The sequence below is a fragment of the Natator depressus genome, chromosome 23 (assembly GCF_965152275.1).
Source record: "Natator depressus isolate rNatDep1 chromosome 23, rNatDep2.hap1, whole genome shotgun sequence".
Lineage (NCBI taxonomy): Eukaryota > Metazoa > Chordata > Testudines > Cheloniidae > Natator > Natator depressus.
In genome coordinates, this window is record NC_134256.1 from 6,529,005 (window position 1) to 6,546,278 (window position 17,274).

The 17,274-nt window shown below is 59.3% G+C and overlaps 1 protein-coding gene across 4 annotated transcripts in view; it reads left to right on the forward strand.

Annotated features, from left to right (window-relative positions):
* The first annotated feature begins 343 nt into the window (after positions 1-343).
* MARK4 (microtubule affinity regulating kinase 4) overlaps positions 344-17,274 on the forward strand; it is a 63,446-nt gene continuing 46,515 nt past the window's right edge. For 3 of the 4 annotated variants that reach the window (XM_074937344.1, XM_074937345.1, XM_074937346.1), the window contains exon 1: positions 344-498. In XM_074937344.1, the coding sequence (XP_074793445.1) occupies positions 448-498 (51 nt within the window). In that variant the 5' untranslated portion in view covers positions 344-447. The remainder of the gene's footprint in view (positions 499-17,274) is intronic. The other variant, XM_074937347.1, reaches the window with a different exon arrangement.

A 17,274-nucleotide genomic window follows, 5' to 3' on the forward strand; every position in this document is an offset into this window, starting at 1 on the left:
TTCTCTCGCTGTTTTGCAGCCGCCCCGGCCAGGCGGGGACCCCGCTCGCTCGCCCGCCCCGATGGTGCCGCGCTGCCCGGCCAGGGCCGTTCCCGGCAGCCGCAGCCTGGCGTGAGCCCGCGGCTGGTGAGCGCCCGGCGGGCCCGGAGCAGGAGCGGGATGGCCGGAGCCCGCGGCTGGCGCTAGGGGCTCGGGTCCTATTGCACCAGCCCCCCCACCCCCCCCCAGTCTCCAGCATCCTCCCCGCGGGCGGCGCCCCGGAGCCGCGGGGGGTGCGGCCGCCCCTGCCCTTTGTGCGCGGGCGAGGGGCGCACGGAGCCGGGCTCCCCGGGGTGGGACCCACCGGCGCCCGCTGCTGCTGCAGCCCGTCCCCCGTCCTGGGCCATGAGCGCCCCCTTCTAGCCGCGGAGCCGCGCGGGTCCCCCCCCCGGCCAGCCCCCGGGGAAGATGTCTTCGCGCACCGCCCTGGCGTCTGGCAACGAGCGGAACTCGGACGCGGTGAGTCCCGGGGCCTTTGTCCCCAGCGCCCTACGCTGCCCCCGCGGCTCGCTGCCCCTTCCCCTGCCCGGAGCCAGGCCCCGCGGGTGGGGCGGGCAGCGCACAATGGAGGGAGCCGGCGGGCAGCGCCGGGGATCGATTCGCCTCCCACCCCCTGGCCCGAGCTCGGCTCGCTGGGGAGCCGGGTGGGGCTGGGGCCGCCCCTGCGCTGGGCTGGCCGGGGAGGGGGCAGATCGTGTGCGCGAGGGAGCGGGGCGGGCTGGGGACGTCTCCCCAGCCCCTGATGTAGAGAGCCGGGGTGGAGCGGGGCCCAGCCCCTGATGTAGGGGTGGAGCGGGGCCCAGCCCCCGATGCAGAGAAGCGGGGTGGAGCGGGGCCCCAGCTGCGCCCACCTGCAGCATGGTGTTTCTGCAAAGGCTGAGCCAGTGGGCCCTTGCAGGGAGGGCGAGACCAGCACTGGGGCCATTCCCCCAGCCTCGCTGGCTCCCACCCAGCCCACAGCTGGGAGCCAACAGGGTGTGGGGTCCCTGAGCCTGCCCCAGCTGAGGGGAGTTATGCTGGGCTGGGGGCACCGGGGAGCTGGCAGCGTCTGCATCCTGGGTGGGCTGCTAAGGTCAACAATGACATTTGCCTCGGTGATGGGGCAGGGGGCACGTGGTGTCTCCGTGGGAAGGGAGGGGGCTGCCACAAGTGGGGGGAGGACTCTGCATCAGCTCGGGCTCGGCCTTAGCCTGCTGCGGCAGGGACATGCCAGGAGGCCTTCGTCGGGTGGGGGGGATGTGAGTGGAAGCAGTGAAGGAGGCTGTGGTTTGGGCCTGACTGTCCCCCTGGGGTGTGGAGCTAGAGGAGAAGGGGAACAACCTCCTAGGGCACGGTGAGACCTGCCGACCGTCAACCACACGCATGCCCATGCATGCCCACTCACCACCCCTCCCTGACACACACACACCCCCGCCCCCGAGACACATACTGCACACCTCTTGCACACTGGGAGCTGCAGCCCCCCCAGCCTCACACGCTCCTCACACCCGCAAACACAACACTGCACTGGCATCTTCCTAGGAGCCAGGCGGGCCCTGCCCGTGGACTCCCATGTCCCCCGCCTTGCACCCTGCCTGGGGTGAGGAGAGTCCACGCGCGCCACGTTCCTGCTGGCCCAGTGACATTGCTCCCGGATCACTTGTGTGTCCTTGCCATGGAATCCCCAGAGCTGCTGTGCCCTGCACTGGATGCACTTTACAGGGAAAAGTAGTTCCTTAGCAACTAAGGTGGCATTTCCTGGCGCCGCGGGGGTGTGGGCCCCCTCTCTTCCTGGCTCCCTCTGCGGGCTGGCACACCAGTCTCCACCACAGGGTGGCAAATGCAAGGTTTCCCATGGCATTGCCTGTGTGCTTGGCCTGGGTGGCACCAGGATCTCTGGGCAGGGCTGCTTCGTGGCATGGGAGCCCCCTCCTCCTGGCTGAGATGAGCCATGTCCCTCCCCCTGCCAGCCTGGGCCAAGCCATCTGTCTGTGGAGGCTGGTGCTCTGCTCCCACTATGGCCTCTGCTGGATGCTCCCAGCATGCACCTGGCCTGATGTGGGATGCAGATACCCTGGAGCGCGAGTCAATGAGCCTCTCTCCTCTCCTCGCCTGCGTGGCCCCATTGCTCCTGCTGCTGCGTATGACACTGGGCAGCGCTCTCCGAGCCCGGCCTGGGCTGCTGGGGGCCCGCTCTCCTGCCGGCCCCCTCTCCTGGCCCTTGTGTGGTGGGACAGTTCAGTCCTGGCAGCAGCCCAGTGCGCATTGAGACCCAGACATGCTGGGGCACCCGCTCCCTGCCCCTATGGCCGCCGGAGGTGGGGGTGGACAGCAAAGCCAACGTGGGCCCCGTGCTGCCGTCAGCCCTCAGGGGGGAACCTGCTCTGGGGAGATGGCTCTTGGGCCCTGCTAGTCAAAGAGCTGGGTAACTAGCTTGGTCCCACTGCACCCAGCAAATGGCAGTGAAGTGGCTCTCTTGCATGGGGGAAACTGAGGCATGGAGGGGCAGTGATTCAGGGTCACCCAGTGAGGCAGACAGAGCTGGGGATAGGAATCCTGACACTCTGTCTCCCCCTGCTGTAGCCCTCTAGCCCCCACTCTCCTCATAGAGCCAGGGATCAAACCCAGGTGTCCTCCGAGTCCCAGCTCCCCCTGCTCTAGCCGCCAGACACCACTCCCCTCAGGACTCCTGGGTTCTGTTCCCAGCTCTGTGACCCCCAGCTCCACCCCACTAGACCCCACTCCCTCTGCAGAGCTGGGGCTAGAACCCAGGAGTCCTGGCTCCCAGCCCCCCTCCCCCCAAAAAAGCTTTGACTACATCCTTCACTCCTGGGCTGGGCCATTTTGCATCACCAGCAAACTCTGGCATTGAGTGAGCAGGAGTCCCTAAGTCCCTTCCCCCCACCAGTGACCCCACCCGCCTCCCTGTCCCTGGGAGATGGAGCAGCTCGTCCTCCTTTGGGGAAGTGGCTTTCTGAGATTGCGACAACCTCGGTCATTTCCCTTCCTCCCCCTACCTGTCCCCTGCCCAGCCAGGGCACAGGTGTCAGGGCAGCGAGGGGGTTCCCTCCAGGAAATGCCCTCGCCCTGCCCCCTCTGAGCACACAGCCCTGCTGAGAAGCCGGCTCCATGGCCTGAGGACTCCAGACCCGCTGCCTTGGTGGCGGGGGGGGGGGGGGGGGTTGGTGCTGGTGCTGCAGCAGCCTCCCCAGGGAGCCTGGCTGCTGCTGCTAGCCAGGCATCAACCCAGAGCACTGGGCTCCCTCCACCCCACTGAAGCTTAGGGGTCAGCACCATGCAGCATCCAGCCCCTCCCTGGCCTTGGGAGTGCCCTGGGGAGTGCCCTGTCCTGAAGAGCTCTCAGAAGAGGGATTTCCCGGCCGGGGGCAGACCCTGCCCCCACTGGCGCCTGAGTCTTCCCTCCTCCTTCTCCTTTTGGTCCCATTCCCCCAGTCGTAGAAATACTGGGCTGGAAGTGACCTCAAGAAGTCATCAACTCCAGCCCCTGCACTGAGGCTGGACCAAGTCACCCTAGACCACCCTGCCAGGACTTTGTCCCTCCCATGGTGGGGATTTCCATCACCTCCCTACACAACCTAGCCCAGGGCCAGAGATCAACTCCCCTTCCACAGTAGGAAGGTTTGACCTAATCTCAAACCTAGGGCCCCCTTGCTGCAGCGTAAGCCCCGTTACTTGTCCTGCCTTCAGTGCACATGGAGAACAGTCTATCCCCATCCCCTTTATAAGAGCCCTGAATGTATTTGACGTCTGTTCTCAGCGCCTTCTCAGGACTAGACACACCCAGTTTTTTACCTGTCCTCACTGCTCAGGTTTTCTACACTTTTGATAATTTTTGTTGCTCTGTGGACTCTCTCCAGTTTGTCCCTGTCTTTCCTAAAGTGCAGAGCCCAGAACTGGACCCAGCTGTCCAGCTGAACCCTCCCCAGGGCTGAGCAGAGCGGAACAATTACTTCTTGTGTCTTACCTACGTCACTCCTGGTAATGCACCCAGAATGAGATTGGCCTTTTCGCAACTGCGTCCCATTGTTGACTCATATTCAGTTTGTGATCCACTAGAACCCGGATCCTGTCCAGCAGCTCTGCCACCTAGCCAGCCAGGCCCCACTTTGTACTTGAGCGTTTGATTTTTCCTTCCTAAGGGAAGTATTTTGCAGTTGTCTTTAATAAACTTCAGAATTCAGACCAGATCTCCAATTGGTCAAGGTTGCTTTGAATTCTGATCCTGGCCTCCCAACTGCTTCCTGCCCTCCCAGCTGGGTGGCCTCTGCAGAGTTTATAACCATTCGCTCCACACCATTATCCAAGTCATCCCTGAAAATATGGACTGACCCTGTGGGACCCCACTAGAGACCACTGTCCAGTGAGCCTGCTCTCTGTGCTTGGTCTTTCACCCAGTTGTGCACCCACTGGACAGTAATTTCATCTAGACCACTGTGCCCATGACAGGGTTCTCAGCCTGGGGTCCATGGAGTCCTGCAAGCCGTGCCTAAGATCTGCACTTCCCTTTGAAATCTTTTAGTGGTGTGCAAATGCAAAGAGGTTGAAAACCACTGGCTTATGAGACTGGGTCAAATGTCACTTCTACTGTCCCCCATCTACTAGACCAACAAGCCTGTCAGAGAAGGAAATTAGATTGGCCTTGCTTAGCTTGAGCACAGGAGTGACTCTTGGCCTGATGTGCCAGGCTCACATGGCTGCTGCAGGAACGAGAGTGGTGATGGAATGCCCTGCAGTGATGCAGGAGGTGCCTAGCTGGAGAGTGGCCCAGCAAGGCCATGGCATCCCTAGCGCCCTTGCAGGGGGCGATCTGGGCCCCAAAGGCCTTCCCAAGCAGTCTCTGTCCAGGTCAAAGGGAGAGGAAGCTCCTGTGGGACGCTGTGGGCTTGGTGCCGAGGGCATTGAGTACCTCACTCCCCTTGCTGACATCTTGCCACCATGGAGGCAGTGGGGTGGGCAAGGCACAAACCCTGTTCTTCCCTGCTAGGGGGCCGTGCCCTCTCTGGGATGTGGCTTCGTGCTGCCACTCCACACTCGGCCCCTGCACCATTGACATGATGCCTGGCACAGCCCCAGGGCCTCAGCTGCCCTTGTGGTGGGACACAGGTCACTGCACAGCAATTCCAGTGCATTATGTATGGACTCAGGCCACTTGGGGTGCTGGGGTCCCCCTCCCCCTGCATGAGAGGGTGTGCTTGGCATCCCAGAATGCACTGCTGCCTGCCTCCCATGGGAAGGGAGAAGAGGGGAAGAGTACCGGTTCCTGCAATGATGCGTCACTGCCCACCCGCCAAGGGTCAGGGACTGGGCCCGGAGCCCTTGCTCCCATCGCCCTCCTGCTGGGCTCCAGGTCCCACAAGTGGGTGCGGCCGGTGCACCCTAGGGACTGGCTGGGTGATACTGCTGCCCTGGGCTGTTTCTGTAGCTCATGCCACCAGTGAAATGGAGCAGGGCATCTGACTAGTTCCCAGTGTGGTTTTCTGACCATGTCACCAATGGGTTTGGTACCGTTGGGCATCTCTGCCTTAACTGGCCTGGCAGACTGCAGGCCTCCGGAGAGCTGTGTGGCTGGGGGAACCAGGATAGGCATAGCAGGGAGCTATGGGAAGGGGTTAAGGCAGCGATCCCCAACCTTTCTGTTGCAATAGCATATTCATGTTCCCAGAAGAGCGTGGTGGCCACCGGACGACCAGCTTCCGAAATGCCGCCGAGAAGGGGCGGCATTTCGGCGGCGACGCTTCTTGCTTCTGGGCGGCATTTCGGCGGCAGGGTGTCCGGTGGCTGCGCTCCCTTGTCACTAGGTAGGTGCACATAAATGCCTCGGCGGGCGCCATGGCGCCCACGGGCACCGCGTTGGGGACCACTGGGTTAAGGGGTACTGGCAGAGCTGGGGGCGGGGTGGATTCCAAGGCTGGGATAGCAGGGGGCTGCAGGTTGGGATTGAGGGGCACTGGCAAAGCTGGGGGGGGGGAAAGGATTCCTGGTCAGGGTTGAGGGGCATAAGGGGAGCTGTGGGGCTCAGTGGTCCAGGGCTGGGAGATTGTTCAGGCCAGCCAGGTGGCTCCTGAGTGGCTTCTGTGGGTTGTGGGGCTGGGATGCTGCCAGGTCAGAGCAGGCCCCGAGGCCAAACTCTTCAGGACGTAGCCAGTGAGGGGCTGTTTGTGGGGTGGGCATAAGGGGCCTGGGGCCCTGCCTTCAGCAGGGCTGTGGGGCTCCCAGAAACGGAGCCACCAAAGTCCATTAACACTTCTACAAACCCTGGCCTGAGGCTCTGTGGCTGGGCCCTGGCCCATGAGCGCCCCCTGCTGGAGGCCTGGGGTGGGACCAGCCCTGCTGCTGCAGCGGAGGTGGTCGGAGTGGGGGGGACACGCTGCTGCGACCGAGGGGAGGTGCTGCCTGTGAGAACAGCCCACAGCGCGCGGCTTGCGGGGCACAGCACAGTGTGTGCCCTCTGAGCCCCACCTGCCTGGGTCAATCCCCCGGCTCCCTGGGGCAGTGGGAGCTGACCATGCCCTGCTGTGGGCCCTGCCCCCGCTTGTCTGCTGCCCAGACTCTGGGCTCCTCCTGCCATTGGCATGGTGCCTGTCTTTCCTGTTTAAAGAGCTGACACCCCCATTGTAATGTCTGGGCCTGGCACCCCCTCCCTCCCAGCTGTGCACTGCCCCCCGCCCCCAGTTGCTTTTGGACCATGTCAGCCAGCAGGCCCTAACTAGCAGGGCCTGGAGCCCCGGGGCAGGGGAGGGTGCTGTGTTTACACGTGTTGGCTGCTCGCTTCTGCCTGGTTAAATACCATCTGGGCCGTGCTAGTCAGGGCGCGCTGCTGATGCCACCTGAAAGGGCACCGCTGCCCCAGCCTTGGCAGCTGGGAAGGCCCCAGGTATGGCTGGGAAACACGTGCTGCCAGGTGGCCTCCCCAGCCCCAGGGCAGTGGCGTTTCAGAAGGGGTGCCCGAAGGGAATGGGCTGCATGGGACTGCAGGGACCGCCTTAGCTACACCTGAGTCTGGGTGCCCACACTGCCAACAAACCGCCCAGGGAAGAGAGAAGCTATTCTGCAATGCCCCCGGCTGGTCCAGCCCGACACGCCTGCCTCTGCATGCCTAGCACAGTGGGCGGGTGGCAGGCTAGGGGTGGGGCGATCTCCCTGCCAGCACGTGTCTACCGATTCTGGCGCTTGCAGCTCCTGGCCCTTCGGTGCCGCCTGGGATGGGTGCTCCCTGTCCTAGAGCATGGGTGGAGGGGATGGGTTAGATTGGCATCAGCTCAGCTCACGGCTCGGCTCGCTGGGCCCCAGCCAGACGCTCTGCACGAGGGCCGTGTGGGCGTCTGAGCGGCCGGATCCAAGGCCAACGATCCTGCAGCCTCCCATCTCCTTATCCCATCCTGAGCCAGCCAGTGTGTTGGGAATGAGCCTCCGAAAGCTCAGCCTGCTGGCCAGGGCTCCATTCTCTTGCAGCCTGGCTGGGGCCTGGCTCACCGGCACTCAGTGACCCCATTGCCTGGGCCAAAAGTCGGCACCTCTTCCATGGCTTCTGCAGCAGGGCAGGGCACGTTACGGCTGTCCTGACCAGGGCACGTGGGGCCGTCCTCGGGGCACGTCGAGCTCTGCGCTTAAAGCCGGCACTCGACCCACCGGTTCCGCACGGCACGGCCTCCCTTGCACACTGGGTGAACTCGGAGAAGTGCCACTAAATCTGTTAATTAGCTTGTGAGCTTAAATTAATTTTGAAAGGGGCCTTTTAGGAAGCTTCGCCCCTGGGATCCGGAAGAGCGTGCAGACGTGGAGAGACCGCTCAGGCGCCCCTGGTTGGGAGAGCTCATGGGAGCCTGGGCTGGGGGGCAGTGGGGACTTTTATGGTCGTTTCCCCGATGCTCTTCACGCTGAGGGGAGGGTTCTCCTTCTGCAGGGCCTGGCTCGGGGGGTGGGATGTGTGTTTCCCCCGGGAAAGCTGCCCTCTCTCACGGTCCTCGCTTGTCCCCAGCTGTGTGGCTAGTGTGGGGAGGGCTGCTCTCGCCTGCTGGTCTGAGGGGAGTGAGAAAAGGGGAGTGCAGGTGGCACCAGCAATCAGTGGTGTTTACATGAGATGCTAGGCTCTGGCCTTGTTGGCAGGCTCCTGCCGGGCATCCCGGCAGAGCAGCAGATAAGAGGGCTCACCCCAGCCCCTAACACGGGGGGGTTTAAGGCTGATCTGAACCCCGAATGCCCTCGCTGCCTTGGCTAGGGACAGCTGCAGCATCCTGTGGTGCAGGCGACCCCAGGACTGGTCCGGCTCTAGGCCTGAACGGCCGCGGAGCAGGGCTTGCCTTGGGGCTGATGGGGAGGGGAGGCCTTCCTCAGAGGCACAGCGGGCGTTGGAGGCCGAATCCAGGCTAGCGGGCCCCAGCTCTGGCTGGCAAGATGGCGGGGTGCTTGCCGAGCTAGCCAGGAGGCAGCTGGGTGTGGGCAGAGGGGGTTGGGTTACCCTCCCTGGGCAGGGCAGTGGTGCTGCCTTCTTGGGGAGGAGCCGGGGCGCTACATCCTCAGGGGAGCCGAGCAACTGATCTCTGAGCTGCTGCAGTTATATGGGGAGGGTTGGCCCCCCCGGCTTTGTCATGGGGGTTTCCATGGCACCAGTGCTGCAATGGGGACCCTGAAATACTGCCTATGCTTTGAGGATTTGGCATCCGCGGCGCCGGGATGGGGGGTTGCTGGCTCTGGGATGGGAGGGTACTGCAGCTCCAGGATGGGGGTTTGCTGGCTCTGGGATGGGGGGGATTCCCACGGCGCTGGCTCTGGGGTGGGGAGGCACCGAGATTGGAGGGGTTCACGTGGCGCTGGCTCCAGGATGCAGGGTTGCTGGCTCTGGGATGGGGGGGGCACAAAGATTGGAGGGATTCCCGTGGCGCTGGCTCTGGGATCGGGGGGGCGGGGGGGGTGCCAAGATGGGAGGGGTTCCTGCGGCGCTGGCTCCAGGATGGGGGGTCCTGTGGCTCCAGAATGGGGCATACCAGCTTTCTCAGTATCGCCACCCCCGCATGTGAGAGCCATGCCAAGCAGCCGTGTCTTTCCCTTGCTGCACCAGGCTGGAGCAGCTGGGGCTGGAGGCCTCAGTTTACCCATCGGAGGGTGGCACTGCAGGCAAACTCCCCTCCCCAGCTGCCTGTTGGCCCTGGGGTCCAGCTCCATGCTAGCCTTGGGGCGTGGGGCTGCGGGGGAGGAGACAGTGCTGGCGGTGAAGCCCACCTGGAGATGAAGCCCACCTGGAGATGGGGGGCAGGCTAGAGCCCCACCCTGCTGCTCTGCCCCCCCTCCGGTGGCGTGTAGCCATCTGCATGCTGCGTGGCAGCCCCGGGCTTTGCTGGGCCGTCGCTCACTCTTGTCTCAGCATGTCCAGGCCCAGCCAGCTGCTGAGCGCAAAACACCCAGGCTGCTGCCAGTGTCGTTGGCTCTCTCTGAGGGGCAAGCTGGCTGCTCCTGGCAAACTTGGGCCCCATGAGCGCTACCCCCTCCCCTCCGCTCCTGTGTGGGTCTGGGGACTCCCAGCTGCCCCGGCCTGGTGTGGTCCTGATTCAGCCCCTCCCTCTTCCCCGTGGGAGTCCCATAGCCCATGGCAGGAGGCACCAGCGCCAGAGCTGAGCACCAGGGCAGACCGCGGTGAAGGCCCTGCTCAGAGGCTGCTGTTAGGCCAATCCAGGCTGAGATCCAGCTCCCAGGGCTGGCTGGGGCGTCAGCACAGATGCCAGCCCATTCCATGGCACCGGGGTAGCAGACAACAGTAACTCGTTCTGGCCCTGGGGCTGGCTCAGCACAGCTCTGTCTGGCGGGGCACAGGGCTGGCACAGCCATGCTCTTTGCACATGGGCCCAAGTAGGACAGACACTCTGACACCACTCGCCTGGCTGAATCACAGGCTGGGGCTGGAGGTGGCTGGCCACTGCTCACTTGGAGTTGGCTGGTTGGCACCAGTGCCCCCTGCTAGCACGGGCTCTCCTGGCTGCATGGGCCAGATCTCAGACCCACACCCGCATGAGCTGCTCTTCAGGGCTGGGGTTGGGTCTGCATGCAGTGGCCCTTGACTCAGTAGCTCCTCCTAGGCGGGAATGGTCTCTCCTGGAGATGGACGGACGGACAAAGCATGATCCCTGTGCCCAGCCCCTGACCGCTCCATAGAGCCATAGGCTTCAATGCCAGAAGGGTTATCATGTTCTTCTTGGGGTGCTGGTCCTTATCTGAATTCCGTGAAGGGTTATACGCAAGCGCCATGTGCCCGGAGCCAGAGAATTTGGAAGTAGTAGCATCCATTGGTCCACGCATGCACCTTTGCTCCACCTCATGGTTTCATCCGAGGTGATAAAGGGTGGGGCGGACCGACCACGCCCTCAGTTCCATCTCACCGCCGCGTGGTCTGGGTCGGAGCCTCTCGTCTCATCTCTCACTTAACTAAAAAGTCTTTCTTTGTGTGTGTGTGCATAGTTAATTTGTTGTTTTTACTGTAGTTTTAGTCATAGTTGTTTTAGGATTTTAAGGACTTTGGGATGCCATTTATACCGGTCCCGCCCCCCTCCCCCAAGCACCCAGGCCTGGGTACTGGGTTATGCAGAAGGTGCAGGGGTTCAAGATCTGCACCTCCTGCCTGGCTCATTCTCGGTCAGTGACGAGGCAGCGCTGCCCTTGCTGCTTGTCCAAAGCCCACATTGCTTCCAGGTGCCATATCCACCTCTCCTTCCCAAGCTGTACCCGGGCAGGTCGGGCTCTCCATCTCAAGAACCACCTTATGGAGGGTGCCATGAGGCTGCAGTCAGGTCCAGGCCTGGGATTCCCCCCCGCCCCCCAGTACATCAGCCTGAGAAACCCAGGAGTGCGCCTCCTGCCACGGAGACCCAGTGCAGTTCGGCCGGGACCAGTGTTATGGACCCATGCTGGGGCTTAGTCGTGAGGCTGGGAAGCATGCTCGTAAGCATGGCAGGGAATCTTCGTCCAGGCCCAAGAAAGAACGCGCCTTCCACGAGTTCCAGCCACAGGGAAGCGGCTTGTTCCAAGGCTCATAAGCACAAGAAGTCACAGAGAGTGTCGGATCTGCCAGTTCTATCCACCGAGCCACATACGCCTTCCAGGTCGGCACGCGCGAGTCAAGGGAACCTTCGGTTCCAAGACAGTGCTCCGTTCTGGCTCTGGTTCCGACTGGATCACGTACCGCTGATGCTGGGGAGGCTAGAGTCAGCACTCGGGCCTCATGAACTCTTTGCTTTGGAGGAGGCGAGATGTCCACATCTTCCATTTCAGCCGGTGCCTGGGGATTTACCCTCTCCTACCCTGGACTTACCTCCTTCGGGTTGTGTTTCCCCTATGGCTTATACAGTTCCGCCGGTACCACCATCCGACTTCTCAGCGATGGAGGATTCAGATAGAGGGCAGGGACTGCTCCCCCCCTACCGTCGATATGAATAGCCGAAGGCTCCACCAACTCAGTGGCAATACCCTCTGTTTCCCCAACAAAGGAGCCACTGGTGCCCAGTTCCTTGGGGCCCACCGCACCATCCGACGGATCCATCTCCTTGGCCATACTGGGGGTCCTGGCCTCCGTATCCACCTCTGGAACCTTCCCATTCAGCAAGGGAAGAGTCCCCCATCTCTCCTCTCCAGCCAGGGGTGCTGGAACAATTTTTACAGTGGGGGTGCTGAGAGCCATTGAACCAAACTGTAAACCCTGGATATGATGGGAACCACTTCAAGCCTGGGCGTGCTGCAGCACCCCCTGCACCCGTAGTTCCAGCAGCTATGGCTCCAGCTGTTATTGAGTAGGCGTTCGGACCCGGTGTTGGAGGATGAGCCGCTCAGCCTGGCTCCAACAGTATTGCAGGAACAGGAGCAGTTCCCTTCGTCCTCTCCAGACACCGCTGTGTCTTCAGTTCCCTCCTCACTCCCGGCTGACAACCAGTTCGAGGACCGGTTACGCCGAGTGTCTGAGGCCCTCCCCATTCCACCAAAGGAGGTACAGGACAAACAGCACCACCTTCTTGACACCTTCCATGCCTTGGTATCAACCAGAGTGCCTCTACTGATCCATGATGCCATTCTCCAACCAACCCGAACTGTCTGGCGCACTCCAGCCGCTTGTGTACCCACCCCCAAGGGGGCAGAGGAGAGGTACTATGTACTGGTGAAGAGGTCTGAGTTTCTGTTTTCGCACCCCACCGCCCAATTCCCTCATGATAGAAGCAGTGATGGAGCAGGCCAGGCAATAACACCCCGCTCCCCCCAGCAGACAAGGAGGGTAAGTGACTGGACCTCTTGGGTCGCAAAGTCTTCTCGTCCAGCCTTCAATTCCGGATTTCCAATTACCTGGCAATATTTGCTAAATGTGACTTTATAACTTATGGCAAGTTGGTGGACTTTGCAGACAAGCTTCCCCAGGAGGCTTCTGCCTGCTTTCAGGCTATCTTAGAGCAGTGGTTCTCAACCAGGGGTATGTGTACCCCTGGGGGTATGCAGAAATCTTCCATGGGGTACATCAGCTCATCTAGATGTTTGCCTAGCTTTACAACAGGCTACATAGCAAAGTCAGTACAAACTAAAATTTCATACAATGACTTGTTTATACTGCTCTATATACGATATACTGAAATGTAAGTCCAATATTTATATTCCAATCGATTAATTTTATAATTATATAGTAAAAATGAGAAAGCTGACAATTTTTCAGAAACAGTGTGCTGAGACACTTTTGTATTTTTATGTCTGATTTTTGTAAGCAAAGTAGTTTTCAAGTGAGGTGAAACTTGGGGTACACAAGACAGATCAGTCTCCTCAAAGGGGGACAGTAGCCTGGAAAGGTTGAGAACCACTGTCTTAGAGGAGGACAGATTCATTGGGAGGATGACATTCCAGGCCCTCGGTGGATGTGGCAGACACCTCTTTGTGCACAGTGGCTATGGGGACGTCAGGAGGAGGAATACCTCAGAGGATCTCCCTTTTGATGAATCTCATCTTTTCAGCTGGAAAACCGACAATTCCCTCCACTCCCTCAAGGATTCCAGAGTCACACTACGATCGTTGGGTATTTACATACTAGCACCCAAGCACTAGTTCTGCCACCTGCTGCCAATGATTCAGAACACCTCAGTTCTTCCATCAACCGCCGATGAGCCTCCTCGCACATGACAGAAGACCCAACAGCCCCATTCTCCAGGCTCCCCATCACAGCCTTCCACATCTCATGCTCAGTCTTCGCAAAAGCGATATTTCGGAGGGCACCAAGAGAGCTGCCTCCCACTGTGCACCTGACCCACCCCGTCTGGGGAGCGCCTAGCACTCCTTTTATCAGCTTGGCGTGCGATAGCAATGGACAAGTAGGTCCTGGATGTCATTTGACATGGCTGTACAATCGAGTTCATGATGCTACCTCACCCACGCCCCCACCTCAGGGACCACTCTCACGGCAGTATCCTCACCCTAGAGGTGGACTCCGTACCGCAGAGGGGAGCGGTAGAACCTGTTCCGATGACTTCCCGGGGCGCAGGGTTCTATTCCACGTATTTCCTCGTACCCAAGAAGAATGGCGGATGGAGACCAATTGTGGACCTGCGTCTTCTCAATCAGTTCCTGCACGAGCCCAGGTTTTGTATGCTCACCTTAGCAGCCATCATACCGTCGCTGGAAAAAGGCCAGTGGTTTACGGCTCTCAATATGCAGCATGCCCATTTTCATATAGACCTCCACTCAACCCACAGAAGGTTCCCGAGGTTTGCGGTAGGCCATCGACGCTTCCAATTCAGGGTCTTACCATTTGGACTTATCGCTGTTCTGTGGGTTTTTGGGTTTTTTTGTAGTGGAGACCCACCTCCAACGTCAGGGGGCCCTGCCTCGACGATTGGCTGCTAGCAGCGGCATGCAAAAGGGAAGCTCGAGCCTCAGCCTCCATGCTGCTCAGACTCCTCTCCTCCCTTAGGGTGAGCGTTAACATTGAAAAATCGACTTTGGATCCCACACAGTCACTAGAATTCATAGGAGCCCGCATGATGCAATCTCAGCACAAGCCTACCTACCAAGAGCTGATTGCCAAGATGGTCACCAGTCCTTCTGTTACTGTCCAGACTTGCCTTTCCCTCCTTGGCCATGTGGTGGCTTGCATGTCCGTCACCGCCTTCGCTCATCTTTGCCTTCGCTGACTCTAGCTCTGGCTCCAAAGGGTCTATTCTCCCTCGCTACATACCATGGGCCTCTTGTTGACACTTCCCCTCCTCCCCCCAGAGTTACTCTTCTCCCTCCACTGGTGGATGGACCTGGGTCACTCTCTGCACCAGGAAACCCTTCCTTCCATCCTTTCAGAGCACAATTTGCCATCATCATGGACTCGCCAGATGGGGCACCCACATGGGCGAACATGTGACATGGGAGTTGGGCTGCTTGGGAATCCAGGATGCTCGTCGATATCCTGGAGCTTCTGGCGATTTGAAGGGCGTGCCGCGTATTTCTCACCTCCATTTGCTCCCGTCATGTTCTTGTCATGTCAATAGTGACATGTCACCACCATTTATTACATCCTCAAACAAGGGGCACGTGGCACCAGCGCTCTGTGCGGAAGTGGTTTGTCTATGGGACTGGTGCATCGCCTACTAGATCCTATTGTCAGCAGCCTATCTTCCCAGGACTCCGAACGTGATTGCAGACTCTCTGAGCAGGAAATTCATGGCCGAACACAAATGGGCACTGCACAACACTGTAGCCAGTGACATTTTCGCCTGATGGGAGACTCCAGCCAGGGACCTCTTTGCCTCCCACACCAAGAGCAGATGCACCCCATACTGCTCCAGAGTGGGCCTCCGCGACTATTCCCAAGGTGATGCCCTCGTCCTCCGCCAGTTGGACCAGACCCCGTACAACTTTGCCCCACAACTGCTCCTGACTCACATCCTCCACAAGATCAGGTGGGAGAGGGCCACAGTTATTCTAATTGCCCCATTTTGGCTTCGCCAGTTCTGGTTTCTCCTGCTCCACATGTCAGCGTGTCCCCCACCCCCGCTTCCACTGCCAATGTTCCTGGAACTGCTCGCACAACACAGAGGTAGGATCAGGCATCCCAATCCACAGAACTCCCCCTAAAAGCTTGGTTTTTGGGTGGGCATCTTCACAAGAATGGGACTGTTCGTCGGCAGGGCACGACATCCTCTCTAGAAGCAGGAAAGAGGCCATGAGGCTCCTATCAGGCCAAGTGGAAGCGTTTCCCCTCAAGGGCCCAGCAGAGGGGTCTTTCCCCTGAGGATGTGGATGTTCCCCTTCTTCTGGACTGCCCTCTGTGCCTGAAGGCATCGGGCAACTCCATCTGTGCCTTCCATCCCCTGTGGAGGGGCAGTATGTCTTTATGCACCCCTTGACTGGCAGGTCTTGGAAATGCTTCCTTCGGACCTGTCCACCTGTTCAACCTATCGCCCCCCAATGGGATCTCACCCTCGTCCTCTCACCCTCAGTGAAATCACCCTTCAAACCTCTGGCCTCCTGCTCCCTGTCTCTCCTTTCCATGAAGGCCGCCTTCCTGGTAGTTATTACTACCCATCTCACGGAAGGCAAACTGGGGGCCATGACAGCGGATCCCACGTTCCTTAAGGACAAGGTTTCTCTGTGTCTGCACCCAAGTTTCTGCCAAAGGTTGTATCCTGTTTTCCTGTCAACCAGCCCGTACGCTTACCTGCCATCTTTCTGAAGCCTTGTGCCTCAGCAGCAGAGCGGCACCTTCACTCCCTTGACCATTCAGCAAGTCCCCTAGACTGTTTATGGCGATAGCTGACAGGATTAAGGGGCAGGCGATCTCCACACAGAGGATCTCTAAGTGGGTTTCGGCGCACATTACGCTCTGCTATCGGCTGTCAGGACTGTCTCTGCCCCTTGGGGTATGAGCCCATTCCACAAGAGCACAAGCATTGGCTACGGCCATGTTTCACGACATGCCACTTACAGACATGTGGGGTGGCCCCGTGGAGCTCGGTACGAACCTTCTCTTCTCATTACACCTTGGTGTGCGACCCTGCAACGGATGCCTCGTTCAGCACAGCTGTTCTCCATTCCACAGTTCTGTCCTCTTCCTCGCACCCTCCTCCTGACTGGGTGCTGCTTGTTAATCACCCTCAAGGGAACACAATAGGGACCGTCACTTGAAGGAGGAGGAGGTTACTTACCTGTAACTGGAGGTTCTTCGAGAGGTGTGGTCCCTATCTGAATTCCAGTCCCACCCTCCTTCCCCTCTGCTACGGGTCTGTGCCATTTGCAGTGGAATAGGAACTGAGGGCGCAGTCAGTCCACCCTGCCCTTTATCGCCTCAAACTAAACCATGAGGCGAAGCAAAGGCGCATGTGCGGACCAACAGACACTACTGCTGCTTCCAAAATCTCCAGCCCTGACACATGGCGCATGTGTATAACCTTCAGTGGAATTCAGATAGGGACCACACATCTCAAAGATCCTCCAGTTACTGGTATGTAACCTCCTCTTCATCTAGTCTGACCTCCTGCACATCACAGGCCACAGAACCTCCCCCACCCACCCTGTAATAGACCAAGAACCTCTGGCTGAGTTACTGAAGTCCTCAAATCTTGATTTAAAGACTTCAAGTTACAGAGAATCCACCATTTACATTCGTTTAAACCTGCAAATGACCCGTGCCCCATGCTGCAGAGGAAGATGAAAAACCCACAGAGTCTCTACCAATCTGACTTGGGGGAAAATTCCTTCCTGACCCCAAATACATCAATCAATGGACCCTGAGCATGTTCGCAAGACCCATGAGCCAGACACCTGGGAAAGACTTCTCTGTAGTAACTCGGAGCCCTCCCCATCTCTGGCTATTGGGGATATTTGCTACCAGCAGTCACAGATGGGCCACATGGCACTGTAGGCAGTCTAACCAACCATCCCCTCCATAATCTTACCAAGCTCAGTCTTGAAGCCAAGTAGGACTTTTGCCCTGCACTGCTCCCCTTGGAAGGCTGCTCGAGAACTTCACTTCTCTGACGGTTAGAAACCTTTGTCTAATTTCAAGCCTAAACTTGTTGATGGCCAGTTTATATCCATTTGTTCTAGTGTCCATATTGGCCCTTAAATACAGGGAGGGAGAGGAGTTATTTAAGTTATCGCTCTGATGTGTTTATAGAGAGGAATCACATCACCCCTCAGCCTTTGTTTGGTTAGGCTAAACAAGGCAAGCTCCTTCAGCCTTCTCTCACAAGGTAGGTTTTCCGTTCCTCGGATCATCCTAGTAGCCCTTCT